The following is a 20,533-nucleotide window of genomic DNA, read 5'->3' as shown; positions in this document are numbered from 1 at the left end:
TACACATCTCTCACTCCTCAATGGAATGCCCGAGAACTGAACTCGCGGCCACCGAGGTGGCACGCCAACACCATACCGACCACGACCCCGAGGCACCTTTTTTTTTTTCCCTTAACTATCCCAAATCAGAACTTTATCATCTGCATACGTCATCCGCTCCACATTCCATTCTTAACTCAGAGCCTTATTTCACACATCTGCACCTACATCTAACGCCCTATCACTGTCATCTCATATGACTCCATTCATAAAGATGTTGAATTGTCATCGAGACTAAGCCACTCACTCTCCCGTCTACGTATTCTAACAAAGGCTGTAACTGATCTTCTGTACTATATATACTCAACGCCCTCAAATTGCTCTTCTAATGTATCTGCATTACGCTTTTTCTAGGTCCTATATGCTTCACACCTGCTTTTCCCGTCATTTTCAAGCTCCTGACATGACTGACTCATAGCAAGGGCTTTATCCATAAACCTCTCCCTTTCTCTATCAGTCCTTCTGTTATTTGACTGACTTTTTCCATCAAAATCCTCCTTTATAACTTCCCTGGCATACTAAGTAACGTCATGCACCTAAAGTCTTTCATTTTTCTCTTTCATCTTCACCTTTATATGATGGATCAATTATCTTTTTTTTTCTTTTTGAAGTATAAGTATATCTTAGTTTTACCAGACCACCGAGCTGATCAACAGCTAGTAACCAGTTGGTTAATTAGCAACGGGACCTACAGCTTATTGTGGGATGCGAACCACAACAAGAAATTAATTTCTATCACTAGAAGTAAATCCCTCCGATTTCGCGTGGCCAGAGTGAAGGATCGAAGACGGACCCTGAGATCGGTAATCGAGCACGTAACCGACTCGTCCAACGGGAACTTTTTTTTTCTCTCCTCCTTCAGAAATAGATGTCAAATCCAGGACAGCAATTTAGTTGCACTATCGCCACTGTATATACTAGAAAAAATATGTATACAGAAATTATGTATGAAAATTCGTAAAGTAACTAAGTCTACGGACAGAACCAGCCCCATTTCAGGGAATCCCTTCTCACCCACATCCCCCTCGGAGGGGGGTAGAGGTAGGATGAAACCCCATTATAAACCATCTTAGGGGTCCCCACTATATACCAGCCAAGTTTCATGCCCATCGGACCAGCCGTTTGGCCGTGATCGAATGACAAACGGACGGACAGACATTACGCCTATTATTGTAAGATGCTTGTTTTCATCAATAACTAGTCTCATTTTTCAGTTTCTTAATCGACCTCCTGAGCAGTCACTTTAAAAGATAATTTTATACTTTTTAACACCTGTTTTCTCTCATGCATCATTCTGTTCTGACTCTCCTCTATCCTCTATACCTAACTTTTCAAGAAACTCTACTAACCCTGTTACCATCTCCCCATTCGCATCTGTCCATGTGTTCATCAAACTTTTTCTTTGCATTTGCACCTGTAAAGGACAACCTTTTAATTTCCATGAACTTCTTTTTCACCTGGAAACTTTTTCTTTTCATTTCCACCAATACAGGACAACTTTTTATTTTCTCTGAATTTCTTGTCCACATTCTACTTTCTCTTTATATCCATTTTCTTTTTATTTTCCCTGGCTTTTTCACATTTTACCCTCCTTTATTTCTATTTTCCATGGCTTTCTGTTATACATTTTACCCTTCCTTATATCCATCTTCTTTTTTATTTTCCCTGGCTTTCTTTTTCACATTTTACCCTCTATAATTTCTATTTTCCCTGGCTTTCTTTTTCCCATTTTACCCTTCTTTATATCCATTTACTTTTTATTTTCCCTGGCTTTCTTTTTCACATTTTACCCTTCTTTATATCCATTTCCTTTTTATTTTCCCTGGCTTTCTTTTTCACATTTTACCCGCCATTATATCTATTTTTTTTACTACTCTATCCATTCATGTGTATGCCGTCACGTAATCTATCAGTCATACGGGCGCAAATGTAATTAACATTTCTCTTCCACTGCACCATTTGCTGTTTTTATTTCTCAAGACACTTTCCCACAGAATTATTCAGCGTACTTTTCATCAACTAATCCTACCTCTGTCTTTGACCTCAGCCCACAATTCATTAATTTACGGCCACCTCTCTCATCTCATCCTCTCCAGCTTACATGTACCCAAACTTTTGCTTACAATGAATACTTTCATCAAATTGCTCTTCCATCAAAGAAAGTGCAAGAGGCAAGGTTAAGATGGTATGGCCACCTGATGAGAAGAGAAGAGCAACACATGGCAAGAGAAGTGATGGACGTGGAGGTGGATGGAACACGAAGGAGAGGAAGACCTAAGACCAGGTGGAGGAGAGATTGCATTAGACATGATAATATGAGGGAGAAGGGAGTATGGGAGGAAATGACACAGGACAGAGGTAGATGGAAGAGACTCATTAAAAACGGCGACCCCGAATAGGGATAGAGCTGGGAAGAAGAAGAAGCTCTTCTATCTATTCTAACAAACGTCATGTAACGGGCTTATTCCTAATCATTTCCTTGGTCGAAAGTATCATGAATCTTCTTATATGGAGACGATGAAAGTCCAGTAAACAAGCAACAAATGCGCCGAAGTTTTCTGTACAGCGTATAATAATCAAGGACACCGAAAACAGTTTCATGAGCCGCGGCCCATGAAACTTTTAGCCATGACCCAGTGATAGCCTGGCTAATAGCGATGCCGGACGCCCAATCATGGCTAACTTTAATCTTAAATAAAACAAAAACCATTGAAACTAGAGGGCTGCAATTTGGCATGCTTGATGATTGGAGCGTGGATGATCAACGTACCAATTTGCAGCCCTCTAACCTTGGTATTTTTCAAAATCTGAGGTCGGACAGACGGTAAAAGCCATCTCGAAAACTAAAAAAGACCTTTCACTATCATAGTTTTCCATTTCTGGAATATATCCTCAATAAAAGTAGCATGATCCTTGAAATGGAGAAACAAATTCGTAGTTATGGATATGTACTACATACATTTACAGATATAAATCTATAAGAGAACTTTCGGAAAATGTACGATTGCTTTTATCAATCTCCTTGAAAAGGGGAATCGCGCAACTCCGCGAAAGCTTTCTATACAGATTTACTTCTAACTATATGTAAAACTATACATAAATGTGGATTTGTTTCTCCACATATTATATACTCAATTATTAGAACTCTTTGTCCCGCCACGCTTAGTCTTACCAGTAGTCTCAGGATAAAACATTTGTAGTCTTTCTTTGTACTTTCGTGCGCATACGACAATTTCTCACGTGTAGCTACCTGCCAGTCAATGACATTCGAAACTTCTAGTCTCTCTCTCTCTCTCTCTCTAATCCTTCCTCTTCTCTCTCTCTCTCTCGTCTCTCTCTCTCTCTATTTTTTTTTCTATATATATATATATATATATATATATATATATATATATATATATATATAATATAATATATATATATATATTTTACGTGGTTTTTATGATATTATCAAGCACGCGGACTTTCGTGCTACATGAACTATATATATATATATATATATATATATATATATATATATATATATATATATATATATATATATATATATCAAACGTAATTAGGAAAAATGAAAAACAGTCGTAAATCCCAACCGGGTTTGGCTTGCCATTGCTAAGCCATGCTCAGAGGACTGGTACAAAGTGGTATATACTTGCAAGATACCACCTGCGTGCGTCAGACGATCGGAAACCAAGTAATTGCGCCTGACTTTTGTTTTGTAGGCGGAGCCTCACCCTCATAGTGACGGGTCAGCTTTGTACAAATCCGATTATCTCGCTGGAGGCCATTTCCCCTTTACAGATCTCTCAGCCACCTTCCTTAGAATTACATTTCTAAGCATTTCTTTTGAAATTAATGGATCATGCCATGACTGATAGTCAAGTTCTTAGGGAAGCTTTCTCTTACAAAACTGGATTCAATGATCAATGATAAAGCGAAGTTCAATCCATAGACTAAGGCACAGGCCATATATCTATTAAGGTGCCTTTTCTAAGGGTTTAATTACAATGTCTGCAGAACACCCACCAATATTTCTGCCTGTGTTCATTTTTATTTTTGTCACAGCAATAAAGTTAAGAAATGTGTTCACATCCATGTATTTAAGAGGGTTACATATATGTAGCCATGGATATACTGATGATGAAATACATATCATTTTGAAAATAGGCATGAAATGAAAATATAGTCTAATCTTTATTGGAGAGCGACCAAAAAGACATTTTATAACCAAAAAGAAACTTATAACACAAAAAACCTACTTGCACTGCATTATGACAATAGTTTTGAAGGCATTCGCATCTACTTACGAATTTTGTAGTTAGCCTACCATTTAAGAACGATAAAACAATGAAACATGTATGTTTAAAGAGCTCTCCTGACATTACTAATGATGTGGATAGCGAATACCAAGCAAGTCTTGTGGTACCTTTTAAAGTGGTTAAACTGGAAAAATACTCGAGAGAGAATAGAACAGGATAAAAGTTGTGCCAGACATGAACAAATGAACAGAGGAATTTTTGTACAATCACCTGGACAATGGCAAGGAAGATGGTTTTTCAGTAATACACTATATAGAAAGAAACATCATTCAGTTTTATAAAGAATAGTTTCAGCAAGAACTGAATTGACTGATATTCATGTTCTTGTTGAAGCTATTCTTTATTAAACTGAATGATGTTTCGTTCTGATAATACACTAGAAAGAAACATCATTCAGTTTTATAAAGAATAGTTTCAACAAGGACATGAATATCAGTCTATTCATGCATAAACTTGATCTGTTAATTTCAAAACAAATATGGAAGAAGTTTAATTTTGAGCAGAGTAGATGACAGAGTGGAAGAAGTCGAACTGTCACTCATGAGGACAGTATGTTCTTATGTACCAGTGGTTCTCAGCCAAGGGGAATATCCTCCAAAGGGGCGAATTTCAAAGGTTGGGGCGAGGGGGGCTGGTTGAATTGTGACCACAGGTTGGCAGGCTCAAACTGGCTCTAGGATCACACAAAATGCATCTGTCTACACTACTGAGAGGTCCCGCCGTGCTATCTCTCTGCTAGGTTGGGTGTTTGTGTCAGTATTTTGTTGCATATTATTTGAAATCTCCTTTTGAGGCAGACAATTTTGGAAAGGGTGTGAGAATGACATTCTAACATATGATGAAAGGATGCTTGGGCCAAAAAAGCTTGAAAACCACTATCAGATGCTGTCTTGAATTTCCCCCACTTTGTATCAGTTCCCTGAAAATGACTTAGCTAAAAAATTCGACACCGGTCAGCATCTACAACCGTTTTTCTTTTCGTTCCAGTGGTGTTTGATGTACAACAATTACGTATCAAACGTATCATAATGTATATATATATATATATATATATATAATATATATATATATATATATACATATATATATATATATATATCAAGCGTATCAAATCTTTAACATATATATAGGCTATATATATAATATATATATATATTATATATATATATATATATATATATATATATATATATATGTGTGTGTGTGTGTGTGTGTGTGTGTGTGTGTGTGAGTGTGTGTGTGTGTGTGTGTGTGTGTGTGTGTATCGGTGATACACTTACCAGTATTATCCTTTGCTTACTCTCTGCAAATATATACTCCATGTTTGGATGTTGAGTTTCACGTAGTTTTGAAGAACAGTTGTTCATTCTTATGTGACGTTTGAAAGCAAAGCATCATTACTGAAAAATCAAAACAGAACGTTGAGGTTAGTTACAAACAAAGTAAGGAAGTATGGGAGTTAGTGTTTATGGAATAGAACAAATACATATTTATACATACTATTACATGAATATCAACTCCAACAGTGCAATATAAGTATATCAAGTTTTATATAAACATAATCACACACGCACACACACATATATATATATGTATGTGTTTTAAATATATATGTATATATATATATATATATATATATATATATATATATATATATATACATATATATAATATATATATATATATATATATATATATATATATATATATATATATATATATATTCTGTGGTTTTGAAGCGTATGTTTTTTCCAATGGAATAAAGGTAATTTGACTGTAAGCTGTTGGTGGCAATTATCGTGAAACTATTACTACAGAGAGAATTGGGTCACTTTTACAACATGCCAGATGGTCTAAAGACGAATTTCCCTTCACTTTCGTATACAGGTTTCACCAAACAATCGGACATATTTTCGTCCTCATTTCCTCCAAAAATTCGCTTTTTGAAGATGGGTATTGTTGATGCGACCGTAGCACTAGGTGTTTTAATAATTCCACCCTCTCTGATATCGGGGATCTGAGCTGTGACATTCAACTTGTCGAAAATAACTTGCCTTGGAGGCTGATCAACATACTGTTCAAGGTAGTGATGTTTTACCCGGTTCTGTTCTTCAAATCTGTCACTACAACTTATACAGACACTTCCATTACAAAAGCAGAGACGGTGCCTACCATAAACTTAGCTCAATTGTAACTACACTCTTGAACCTCCGCCCTTTAGTGATATCAGGATAAAGTTGTTTCTTTCAATTTTATTCCAATTCCTCAATTTTTATAAAATTTTCCACATTCCACTGAGTGATACTTTCTCATTCCCATGCTATGGTTCTCTTCCTAGAAGTGTAACGCAGCTTCGTCCATGAACTTTTTTCAATCAACAAAATGGAACAAATAATCAGCATCCAATATGTGATTGTCTATGACCTTGTGTTCAAGTATTCTTGATCTTTTCCTCATGCTTAACTTCTATAAAATTTCTTTCCTGTTAGAGATTGGCATCGTTACTTTGATGCTGCCATTTCTCTCTTTACGTCTCCACCAATGATTCCTTCCACGCTGGTAGTTTGTGAGTTACAACCTGGCTAACATACAAATCTTTGTCCTTGATTTTCTCTACATGGGACTGAGTCTTTGGGAGGCGAAATTCCTTCTTTTTTATAACTTTTTTACCTATAATACTTCAGTTAACTGCCACTGCTCATCAACACTCCGATCAAGAGAGTTTAACTCAACCATACCCTTTCTACTGCCACCCATATTTCTTGCTGAAGGGAAATCTTTCATTTTAATGGCTGATTATGCATTTTTGTCAAGGCCAACAATTCTCCTCTTTTCTGCAACGATGGATCTGGAAGTTTGTGTCAACGAAAAGATCATGTTAATTTTTCAGCATACTCTTCTCTTTGTAATTCTAAAATGCCATAAAAACTTAGATCTTGGAGGATAAGACAGTCACCTCAACTGTGTTCTTACCCAATTTCCAAGGAAATGTGTAAATGGGCCGTCTCCTATGCATTGCTGCCTTGTCACCTGGTAGTTAAAACCTACCGCATTCCTTCCTAGTATTTCAGCTCGTTCCTCGTTGGACGAGAGGGTTATGTGCTCGCCTACCGATTCGGTAGTCCGAGTTCGATTCACCGCACTGCAAACGTGGAATCAGAGGAATTTATTACTGGTGATTAGAAATTAATTTCTCGAAATAATGTGGTCCGGATCCCACAATAAGCTGTAGGTCCCGTTGCTAGGTAACCAATTGGTTCCTAGCCACGTAAAAATATCTAATCCTTCGGGCCAGCTCTAGGAGAGCTGTGAATCAGCTCATTGGTCAGGTTATACAAAGATAGACTTGAGTGTTTTTAGCTCAATCCAATGTCAAATCTGCTCTAATCTTTCCAACTACAGCCGAGAAATTCACCACCTCCAAATCAGCTTCTACCCGTTTTCCTTTCATCTGCTCCATCCAGGTATTTTGTATTTTTTTATAATAATCCTTTAATATCTCTCTTCTATCAACATTTGTGGCATTCTGGTCGCTTCATCTGATAATGGAGATGTAGGAAAGGTGTCTGAACTAGATGGTTTATCACTGCACGATTCCTCAGTGAGTGTACAAATGGGGTTACCCTTATTGCTTTACTGTACCTTTCATCTGCTAGTCAAAACCTTCACTTATCATTTCTCTTGGTTTAACTTATCCTTAAGGAAAGAGGCAACAGCCATCCTTTCAAGTACCACTCCATTGCTTCAGTTACTATGATCATGACAGTATTTGAAGACATGAAGTGCTCCCACCTTCCTAAATACCACGAATCTTACTCCCCATCTTTTCTAAACATCTTGACTCAAACTTTTATTTTCTTATACACTTTAACTTCCATAAAGCAAGATGTATTTTGACATAGCTAATTCCATTGATATTTTGTCATCTTTTCTATATACCTTGGGAGAATAATTTATCACTAAACTTTATGATTTTAAGGCAGTTAAAGGGGTATTGTATAAGGAATTATTGCCTAAAACTGGTAATAGTTTTAATCTATTTCTGTTAACTTACTGAATGCATTTTTCAGACAACGCTATATCTGCAAAATCTCCCGTCTCCTTTTCTTTTGATGTTTCTTGCAGTTCAGCTCTGCCACCACATCATTTGGAGATGAATGTCATAGCAAATATACTAAGAAACATCCCCTTGCTATTACAGGTAACTTACTGATCTCCAGTGAAAAGACAAAGAGGCATTACAGAGCAAACCTCTCTGGGTCTGGTTGGTGGCAGAAAAATGGTAGAGATGACCAAATCAGCTTTTCCATTGGCTCACAATAATATGACGAGCAGATGGACGACGGCCCAATTTCATTTGAGAGTAGTGCCAATTTTTGATAACTGGTTCTCCTTGGCTACTGTGAAAATTTTCACGATTTCATTTTTCTTTGATTGTCTCTCTTGTGACTATACCAGCGTTTTCCCAGCACCTACTCTATCAAAAATACAGGGGTTGCACCATTTAGCCATTCTTTGCATAGGACGGCCTAAGAATTCTTCAAAAGTGTTGAGAAGCCATAGAACCACATTGTGGTTGTTCTAAAAAACACCACCTTGAAGCTCAAAATATAAGTTTTACAAATCATAAGGAAACATAATGCCTGTGATGAGTGTCACAAGCTTCAGTGTTGTTGCCAAATGTACAACGAGCTCAAACCAGAGCAAACTTTGAGACCGATTACCAGTAATCCAGACGACCATAACAAAATTAACGAACACCCATGATTCAAACTATTATCAGCCATACTGCGATTACAGGTAGTTTTGAAAATACAGTAGTTCAAGGGGAAACTAACTAGTGACTTATTTTTTGGTTGTTGAATTAAATATGGAATTAAGCCAAAGGCCAAGCACTGGGATCTATAAGACCATTCAGCACTCAAACGGAAACAGACAGAAAAAGTGTTGATAGGTTAAACAGAAGGAAAACCTCGTAGTTGCACTATGAAGCAATTGTTAGGAGAGGGTGGAAAGTAAGATGGAAGAAAGAGAATATGAAAGGAGGTACAGTAAATGGAACGAAAGGGGTTGTAGCTAGGGGCCAAAGGGACGTTGCAAAGAACCTTAAGTAATGCCTACAGTGCACTACCCCCCTAAGGGGTCTTTGGTTGTTGTAGCCGACATAAGCAAAGAGCAATCAACTCATCACTTCTTCAATAAACGTTTCTTTTCAGTTTTCATGGCTGTCACCGCCCTCTGGTGTTTCTCGGTGGAGGGAACCCCCGTCAGCGTCATGCACGGCGACCTTTGCAGGAAGATGAACGGAAGAAAGTACTACCTTGAGGCCGACACGCACGCCATCATCACCGCCACGAACGTCACCTTGCCCACCTTCCCAGATATCGCGCTTCAGCAGGGCAACAAGAACTCTGCATCCTTTCATCATGCTCCCAGGAGACACAGGTGAACTACGAACTCATTAAGGATAGGAAAATGCAAAACAATTAGGCGTAAGACAAGTTTTGGAACGTTTTTAGTTTACCAAAAGCTTCGTGAAAAATATTCCTCATAATTTCAAGCCTTAGCGAAACTGGCGCATTTAATCCGAGACAATTTTTTACCTTGAACTGATAAGTGCATTAGGAAATGCGATTAAACTTAAAGGAGACAGATTAATATTAAACTATTTTACTTTGGCTTATCGACGAATTCCAGATATTTTTAATCAAAGTAATTAAAGGTTTTCAAGTTCTAAACTACACATGCTTGCTTTTTCAAGGTATATTTTTGATATAAAAATAAAATCAGGTGTACATTTTCCGTCCAGTTTTTGCTCGTTTTGCTAAACTTCGCAATTTTTCTCTGGAGCAGGTAATTGAATATTTAGATTTTTTTTTTTTCCTTCACTAATAATCTTGTCATCATTTCTGAAACCTTTGGGGATTACGGTGTTTTGGAATTCGGAAACGATATAAAATCGATTATAATAAAAGAATTTTCAAATTTTTTATATAAAAGAAAAATGGTAGACTCCGATTAAATTAATTTCGAATTTTGTTAAGTGCCTCTAGATCTAAGGACAGTTGTTGATCACCTTGGAAGGTCAAGGTGCAAAATCCGAAGAGATTTCTTCCCTTCCCCCCGTCATTTTTTTTTTTTTTTTTTTTTTTTTTTTTTTGTAATGGAGCAATCTACTATAGGGAGTGAATGCGCGTACCAGAACATTTCCTGAACCTTAATGAAGAGACGAAAACAACAAAAAACAAACAAAAGAAAGCTTGGTAGCCGATGTCCATCTCGTCAGTCAAGTTTCCTCATGATGGAAGTTAACGGAAATCAATTAAAAAAATACAGCAGTAGTATAATGTAACCTTTACGTTGTCAAGATTACAATAATCTTTTGATGTACTTTTATATATCTTGATATCTTTGTGAGATTAAATAGATTCAATAACAGTTGTGCATAGTAATAACACTGTCTGTAATTTATCATGTAAGTATAAATACAATAATCACTTTGTCTACATTTCAAAATTATTTATTTATCATTTTGTCTACATTTCAAAATTTATTTATTTATCTTCATGTTAACTTTTTTCTTTCCTAATTATCAGTGACAAGAAAATATGTCCGCGTTTATGGTTTTGAAGTTAGATTAAACTGTCGCTGAAGGAGAGAAGAGTTTGGGGATAATATGTTTTCACAAATAGAATTCGTGATATCGAGTTACATATCTCCTACTATTTACTATGCTTTTGTGAATATCTTACGGTTCTTCAGAAATATCATGAGGCAAGAGATTTCTTAGCTGCTTTTCTTAATGTTTATACCATTGTGGTGAACCATGAAGGTGCTAAAAAGCAATCAATATTGGCTCTGCTATGCAGACTGAAATTTCTGCTCATGTCCGTCGCAGGAGAGAAGGTCCCCAAGAAATCGGGGTCATCATGGAGCCTCGATACCGGCGTAACATCACTTCCATCACGCTCACATCCTTGGGCGGGAACATCCTGACTGCGCCCACGTCGTCGTTCGTAACGCCTCCTGAGTCGACGCGCATCCTTACCCCTCTGCGAACTCCCACTCTGGAGGAACATGTTTCTCCCCAAGAATCACCTAGTCCTGCTTCTCCTGAGGGAAGTCTTCCAACTTCATCTCCTCTCTTGGTAAAGGAAACTGAAGATCTGGAAGTGGGTAAGAATCTACTTTTCCTTCTGCTGTATGTGGTTAAGCTGACTTTACGCCTGAGCGGGCTGTTGCCCATGGAGCAGCCCAAGCGTGGGCAAATAGTTCCTAATACAGAGGTCAAAATATGAAAAGGAGTATACATATTGAAGGAGACGTATGATATATATATATATTATATATATATATATATATATATACATATATGTATATATGTATATAATATATATATATATTTATATATATATATATATATATATATAATATATATATATGTATAAATTTATTATATATATATATTTAATATATTATTATATATATTATATTATATATTATATAGTATATATATATATGGAAAGGAAGGGCACTACCAGGTGGACCCACAGAGGCCGTAAAAGAGGTCGGGATTTTAATACATTTCTATGTGAGGTTTTTCAATAGAATGCCATACCAGCAAGTTTTACCCAACTGAGCAGGAAAAATCTCAGCTACAGAAGTACTCAGGTTCCGACTTCTTTGATGATTTATATTGGTTAGTTGGCAGCGCCCTCGCCTGTTGAGGACCGAAGGTTATTACGGATGTTAGTCTGAAATCTATTTCTTGATTCTTTCCATCATATTCACGCTGAAGGGGTCACTCAAATTAAAGGCTAACCATCTGGTCACTGATGGGTCGAGAAGTTGTGAAGTAGTCATTGGTGTGCTAGGGTGTTGGCCTATCCATGTAAAACCTCAGGTAAAAAATTACCCAAGTTCCAGCTTTTTTTACGACTTGTGTGGCATATATATATATATATATATATATATATATATATATTATATATATATATATATATATATATATATATATATATATATATATATACTTTTAGGGCATATACCATTTTCATTAAAAGCAATTGCCTTAGTGGCATCAATAAGTTTCTTGCAGGCATCTTCATACCGACGAAGTAGAAGCAGGAAGTCTGCGCATTTTCCACCAGAAATTGACGAACAAGAATCAGAAAAAACTTCGTCGATATGAAGATACCTGCAAGAAACCTATTGATGTAAATATATATATATATATATATATATATATATATATATATATATATGTAAATGTTTGTAAGATTTTCCAATGTTTATACATATCTATACACACATGTAATGTGCATTGTGTATTGTTACCTAACATTGCAACAAGAGGCAACAATACACAATGCACATTAATGTGTCTACGCATACGTATAAAAACATTGGAAAATCTTAAACATTTATATATATATATAATATATATAATATATATACATAAATGTTTGTAAGATTTTCCAATGTTTATACATATCCATAGACACATGTATTGTTGCCTAACATTGCAGCCCCAGAGGTGACCACTACGCTGACCCAGCCGCTGAAGTGTGGCGTTGAGATCCTGACCCGACCCGACTGCCATCTTGAGCTGACGTTTGAAAAAGTCAACCTCCCTTCCTGTTCTCACGATAAATCTTGCAGGTAAGCTTTTACGTCCTGTGTCAGCTGGCAAGAATGCTTATATATTTAACAGAGTCAAAGTAAATTTTCACTTTGTTGTTTTTGATATCATTCCTGAACGTGCTTGTGTCTAATTAATTATAATAATAATGAGCTTGATGGCACGCTACGCTATGCTGGAACCCGGAGCTGCCTGTCATGACTCCCTACCAGACCAATCCCCTACCTGGGGCGGGCAAACAGGTTTGCAGTAGGGGTGTGGATGTGTCATGTCTCTCCTACCCTTCCGATAACCTACCTAAGCCGTCACCCGTCCCCACCCGGGGCGGACAAACAAGATAGACTAGGAGTATATCATTATAGATAATAGTAGTAGTCGTAGAGATGTCAGTGAGATTAGAAAGCGCATTACACGTGCAAGGAATAATTGTGAATAAAGCTGATGGATACAAGTTCTTTAGGAACTACTGATGAAGGAAGCTTAAATTCAGTCTTAAGAAAAATAAAGGCTGGTAGAAGGGTTTATCGCCTTAGATTCAGGGGAAGGAGAAGTTAAGAACTGACTCTATAAAGAATGGGGTATAAGCTAGGACTAATTAAATACATTTAGAGTTCCTGATATCTATCATTATTGTTGTCGTGATCCCGTTTTCTTTCTTCTGGTTTTTACCTTAAACATCGACACTGAGGAAAACGCATTCAGTTTATGGAACGAAAATCCTAATAGAACAGGATCGTCCATTCCAGAAAGCTCGAAATTTTGCTGTAATTAGTTTCGTCGTTAAGTTAATGGAGTGGACTTCTAGATGACGCCGGATAAGAAATTTAATTTGCCTGACTGTATTCATCATAATCATCATTATTGCGGGAGTTGTTGTTATTGTAGAACATGGGATAAAATTTGAAGTCTTAAGCTTTACTTTAAGGCGCTTTTCCATCCCCACGAATAGTCTCAAGACCTAAAACTAAGGAAAACATGAAATATGATTCATGTGAGCGGGTTATCGTAATACATGTGAGGGCACATTGTTAGTATATGATAAAGTCCCTGTAAGTGTTAAAACAAAGTCTAAATAAATTCAAAACGACCTAACTCACACACACACACACACACACACACACACACACACACACACACACACACACACACATATATAGATATATATATATATATATATATATATATATATATATATATATATATATGTATATATATATTACTATATATATATATTATATCATATTATTATTCCACATGGGAAAATGAAAGGGAGGAAGTAACTGTTGGATATTTTCTAAAAACCCTTTTCATTTTCCTATGTGGAATACAATTGAATTAACGTATCTTCGCGGCTAAGAAGATATATATATATATATATATATATATATATATATATATATATATATATATATATATATATATATATATATATATAAACACACATAATTTAATTTTTTCCAGATGTGACTACCTCCGCCTTAGGGAGCCTCCATACAGAGGCAACGGAGGACTGGACATCTGTTCGATGGGTGACGAGACGCCCGAAGCATTCACCTCGCTGACGAAGGAGGTCCGGATGGATTTCCTGTATACCAGGGGCCTACGAAGATGCCCTCGCCATTGGCATCACTGCCAAACGTAAGTTCGAGTCTTCCTTCTTCTTTTATTTTTGCTCTGCAAATGAAATACTTTTTTTCTGTAACTTCCTAATGAATACCTTGGTTTGCATGACTTGATTTAGCTTCTAACATATCAGATGCCGGTCTTCTTTTTTTTCTTTGCTCTACAGATGAAATTTTTTTGCTCAGCAGATGAAATGTTTCTTCTGTTTTTTTTTTTTTTTTTTTTTGCTCTGCAGTATGAATTTTTTTTCTTTATTTTTTTTTTGCTGCAGATGAAATGTTTTTTTTTTTTTTTTTTTTTTTTTTTTTTTTTTTTGCTCTGCAGATGAAATTTTTTTCCTGCAATTCCCCAAATCAATATCTTGGTCTGCTTGATTTGTTTAGCTTTCAACATATCTGATGACGGTCTTCTTTTTTCTTTTGTTCTGAAGAAGAAATCCTTTTTTTTTTGTAACTCCCAAATCAATATCTTGATTTGCATGATTGCCATTAACTTTCAACATACTGGATTACGGCTGTTAGCTCATTTATCATCCTTGAACGTTGCTCTTTTATAAAGTGAAGTAGCTGATGGCTCTGCCATGACGTCCAGTTACGTACAATTCTGAGCATATTCCCCAAATGTTTCTGCTTCCTAATCAATGATAACGAATCTCTTCATAACGTCCCCACAGGAAACATGTATCGCATCATCGGGAAGATGAACAGCACCGTAGGAAATATAAGGTCGCCTTTCTTCCCCGAGCTTTACCCCAAGGAACACTGGATGGAGTATGACCTCGTGGCCAAGGAAGAGAAGGCTCGAATCAAGGTCACCTTCCTTGATTTTCAACTTTCACCTTGGAGTTTCGTTGAGGTAAGTTGCTTTTGTGATTCTTCCTTACATGGGGAGGGCATTCAGTATATATACTATATATATATATATATATATATATATATATATATATATATATATAATATATATATATAAGTATATATATATATATATATATATATATATATATATATATATATATATATATATATAATATATAACTATATATATATATATATATATTATATATATATATATATATAGGTAGATATATACTATATATATATATATATATATATACTATATATATATATATATATATATATATATATATATATATATATATATATATATATATACAGTACTTTTTCAGACTGTAGACCAACGAAAGACTTTCCTTTCGTAGTACTACAAGTCTCAAAGCAAAGAACTTATTTTGTGAAAGGTAAGGATAATTTTACTCAAAAAATATGTCTGCTGGATAGCTTAGAGGTATTTTTAACCTCAGAACTTGTGGATTTTAGAAGAATATAGTTGCACTTTCAAATTAGGTACTGTTCTATTATTGGGGAACGCATTATCATATCGCAGAGTTATATGATGTATTTTCATGGAAGATATGAGGGATTGTCACTTATTTCAGTGATTAAGTACGTTCGTAAACTACCAGGTCTGGTCATTGAATGATGTATGCACAAGTATGCTACCAATCTGGTTAATGATTTTCGTTTTTACAAGATCATTTTTGCTATAAACAACTATACTCTGTTTTTTTTTTTCATCTGTCCATCCGCCTGTGGTGGTCGTGCAGGGTAACACTGTGTCCCGGGTTTTAAATAGATACGCTGTGTGTAAGTTTTAGGTAAATAAAAGGATATCTTGGTGTACATTTACAACTGAAAAGTGTTTTAATAATTTACTGTATGCTAATTACACCGTTAATATTCGAAATATGATATCATTTAAAGTCCGGATGAACAGATGTAAAAAAAACAGAGTATAGTTCAATTTGCAGCTATCCTTATAAATGCATACTCGACTGTGATTGGTTGCAGCTCAGGTCTCATCTAAAAATACTTCACAGGAAAAGGAACACACAAACACACACACACACGCACTTAAATATTTGGTAGTTTTTCATATGTTTATAATATGCTTTTCAATATGCCTCTAGCTTTATATACTGATAATTTGCTACTTATGGAGAGTTTCGGTCTCGGCTCTGTTTTACAATAGAACAGACCGCTGGCTTGGCGCTTCTAATAACAGCCCGTCCTCTCCTTTGTGTTCTTAGCCTGAATGATTTCGTAATCCTTGTCCCTTCTTTGTGTTTAGGCCTTGTGTGCAACGTCCATTGACAATGAATTTGTAGGATTCCTTACGTATTAATTTCTGATGATTTCTCTGTATCAGATTCAAGACACAAACAATACGCGCCTGGCCGTCTTCAACGGGAACCTCTTCCGTCCCCCAGTCCTGATTTCGTCTGGGCCACAAATCACTGTGAGATTCAGCGGCAATGGCGAAACGGCTCGCGGATTTAACCTGGAATATACGTTCATTGACGCAGGTATGTCTCTCTCTCTCTCTCTCTCTCTCTCTCTCTCGTTCTTCTAATACTTTAATTTTTGCCTGTATCATTTTGCATCTTTTATTACAGGCAGCGTGGACACAGAATCTTTCACCACGCACCCCCCTCTCTCTCTCTCTCTCTGTTTTGTGTCCTGAAACTGCTATGTCTTTTTAAACAAAACGGATTCAATTTAACTCTGGTTCATCCTTACGAATTTCTATAATTTTGACGTTTTTGGAAATGGTGTATACATCTTCTGCATTAGGATAGCAATTTCACGTGCATCGTACAGTTGCTCAAGCTTCCATTTATATTTGCACAAAATATCTACGTACTTGTTGCACTGAAAAGAGTAGATTCAAACCTTTCATTACGATCTTGAATAAGAACACTTTGCTATATTTCATCTTGAGAACCTAATATTTCATTAGAATGCTTTTCTTTATTTCTAATAAAAGTAGCCTTATATTATAACATAATGTATATGTTCAGTCCTAGAAAGAAATGTTAACTAAAAAGTTTGCGACAAATTTTCAAATTATTGAAGACCCTTTTGGGCTTCGTTACAGAGTGAATGAGAATAACTGCTCTCGTCACGTGATGCTCACAAACTGCATCTCAAAGCTAGATTAAAGTCTATTTTTCGTCTCAAAATGATCCAAATGTTTCTCTATGGTATATCAGGAAGGGTATCGGTGTAAATCATAGATATGAGTATGAGTTGTTGATACTGGCAAATTAATAAAAAAAAAAAAACGAGCTGTTGGTTTCTCTAGATGGACTATAGCAACTGAATCCTGTTTAGAATTTCAGCAACAATCATGTTACCCCTCACACCTCTCTACCTGGAACCAAACTATTACCAAAAGCACTATAGTAGATTTATGTCAACCGTGAATCTGATGTCGAGGCCGGTCCCTTATGACGCTCCTGATTGGCTGTTGATAAGCCAGTCACGGGGCTGGAAACCCTCAGTCTCTCTCACGAGGCTGGAAACCCTGTCTCTCTCGAGGGTTCACACAAGCAGTATGTATGTTCCGCGTCTCCTGAGGGATACGTCTTTCAAAAATATCCCTCAGGAGAGGTGGAACATACGTCCTACTTATGTGAACTCTCTCGAGAGACTGAGAGTTTCCAGCCCTGTGACTGGCTTATCAATAGCCAATCAGGAGCGTCGTAAGGGACTGGCCTAGACATCAAAGGCACGGCTCGTGCGAATCTACTATAGTACAACTTTCACCTACCCTATATAAAATTAACCTCATTGCTAAATACTTTATCATCCTTTCACCTTAGCCTCACTCACGGCCAAAACAGGCAGCTTCGTCACTTTTAAACAAATAAGCTGTGCAACATTTCCTCTCGTCCACACCACATCCATGAACATTAAGAATCCAAAATGCTTTATCTTATTCATTCAAGTGTTTTTTTTTTAAATACTGGTTATTGGGCTCCAAACCTCAATACCATCTCCATTAGTGATTTCACACCAAGGCAGAGTAACCAAGCTACTATGTCTTTCTTCATTTACACTGGAGTCAAAAACATGCTTCCCATTGCCCTCAGTTACACACACACACACACACACACACACACATACACACATATGAATATATATATATATTATATATATATATAGATATCATATATATACATGCACAATAGCTAAATATATTGAAAACGCAAATAATTATATGTGTGAGCACTGCATTCTTTTTCGAATAAGTTTATCAAACAAACTTGTATTAAATAACTCTCAAAGACACTGGGAGGAAAGAGATGAAAGGATTTCAATTATTTTTTTTTTTAACTTTCAGGTTAGACTAATTTTGTATATATTTTTTTTTTTTTTTCTTTACAGAAAGTAATGCCATGGTTCCACCAATAACAGGTACGTTTTTTTTATATTGAATCTGTTATAGCTCAAATCCTAGTTAGTACTATCAGTAATACTATAATTACTTATCCACGATCAAAGCTTTGTCAATATTCTCAAATATTCCAATATCAAGTCTTAGTTTCATAACAAATCAATTTGTTTGTTTTATTTCAAATCTGACTTAGGTTTAAGCAATCAGATTACTGGAGAGATTCTGAAGTGAAGACTGAAAATCATCAATGATCTCGTTATAGTAGATTCACATCAACCGTGCATCTGGTGTCTAGGCCAGTCCCTTACGACGCTCCTGGTTGGTTGTTGATAAACCAATCACAGTGCTGGAAACTACGTCTCTCTCGAGAGTTCACAGAGGCAAGATGTATGTTCCATCTCTCCTGAGGGGTACGTCTTTCAAATGTATCCTTCAGGAGAGGTGGAACATACATCCTGCCTATGTGAACTCTAGAGAGAGACTGAGAGTTTCCAGCCCTGTCATTGGCTTATCAACAGTCAATCAGGAGCGTCGTAGGGGACTGGCCTAGACATCAGATGCACGGTTGATGTGAAGATACTTGGCAGAAGTAACTGATGCAAAGAACCTTGCAGTAGAAATCATACTGTAGTTATTTACTTCATTCACTCCGTAGGGGGGTAGTCCTTCAGTTCACCTTATATGGTGCACAGTAGGCATTACTTGAGGTTTCTTGTAGCGTGTGCCTTCGGCACCTAGCTGCAACCACTTTTGTTCCTTTTACTCTACCTCCGCTTATATTCGCTTTCTCCCATCTAACTTTCCACCCTCTCCTAACAATTGATTCATAGTGCAACTGCTTTGAGGTTTTCCTCCTGTTACACCTTTCAAACCTTTCTTCTTCTTCTTCTTCCCAGCTTTTTCCCATTTTATATGGGGTCGCCGTTTCGGATGAGCCGTTTCCATCTATTTCTATCTTGCGCTTCTGCCTCATCAATTCCCTTCTCATGTAAATCTCCTCTCACACAGTCCTTCCATCTCTTTCTTGGTCTCCCTCTCTTTTCTTCTTCCTTGCACCTCCACTCCCATAGTATGTCTCCAGCGTGGTCCTCACTCTCCTCAACAGGTGTCCATACCATCTCAGCCTCCCCTCCTGCACTTTCTTGATACTTCCACCACCTTAGTTGACCCCCTTATGTAGTCATTTCTGATCCTATCCACTCTTGTACCCCAGACATCCACCTAAGCATTCTTCATTTCTGCCACATCCATCTTCTTCGGCTCTGCTTTTCTCATGCTTGCTGTTTCCGTACCATACAGCATTGCTGTTCTTACCACCGTCTTGTGAAATTTTCCTTTTAACCTAAGCGGCACTCTTTTGTCACAAAGAACTCCCGAGGCCGCTCTCCAGTTGTTCAGCCTGCCTGTACCCGATGTTTTACTTCTTCTTCCTACTCCTCCAGCGTTAACAAAAGATCCCAAAATACTTAAAACTTATCCAACTATCCTTATTTGCTCTCCACCAAGCTGAAATACTTTCTCTATCATCCCCTCAGTGGTGGTAGGCACATATATTCTGTCCTTGGTATATACTTATTCTCATTCCTCTGTACCCTCCAGTACCTTGCTATCCATCTTTCCAATTTCACTTCCAGATCTTCCCTTGCTCTCTGCA

The 20,533-nt window shown here is 36.7% G+C and overlaps 1 protein-coding gene across 1 annotated transcript in view; it reads left to right on the top strand.

Annotated features, from left to right (window-relative positions):
• The window catches only part of LOC135201001 (uncharacterized), a 49,616-nt gene that overhangs the window by 7,780 nt on the left and 21,303 nt on the right, over positions 1 to 20,533 (top strand). Inside the window, 8 exon segments of the mRNA XM_064229811.1 lie at positions 9,575 to 9,803; positions 11,257 to 11,534; positions 12,887 to 13,019; positions 14,461 to 14,599; positions 14,601 to 14,637; positions 15,296 to 15,477; positions 16,849 to 17,005; positions 18,870 to 18,899. Of these exon segments, the coding sequence (XP_064085881.1) occupies positions 9,575 to 9,803; positions 11,257 to 11,534; positions 12,887 to 13,019; positions 14,461 to 14,599; positions 14,601 to 14,637; positions 15,296 to 15,477; positions 16,849 to 17,005; positions 18,870 to 18,899 (1,185 nt within the window).

The sequence above is a fragment of the Macrobrachium nipponense genome, chromosome 27, assembly GCF_015104395.2.
Source record: "Macrobrachium nipponense isolate FS-2020 chromosome 27, ASM1510439v2, whole genome shotgun sequence".
NCBI classification, from domain to species: Eukaryota; Metazoa; Arthropoda; class Malacostraca; order Decapoda; family Palaemonidae; genus Macrobrachium; species Macrobrachium nipponense.
This window is presented reverse-complemented; position numbering and strand designations above follow the sequence as displayed.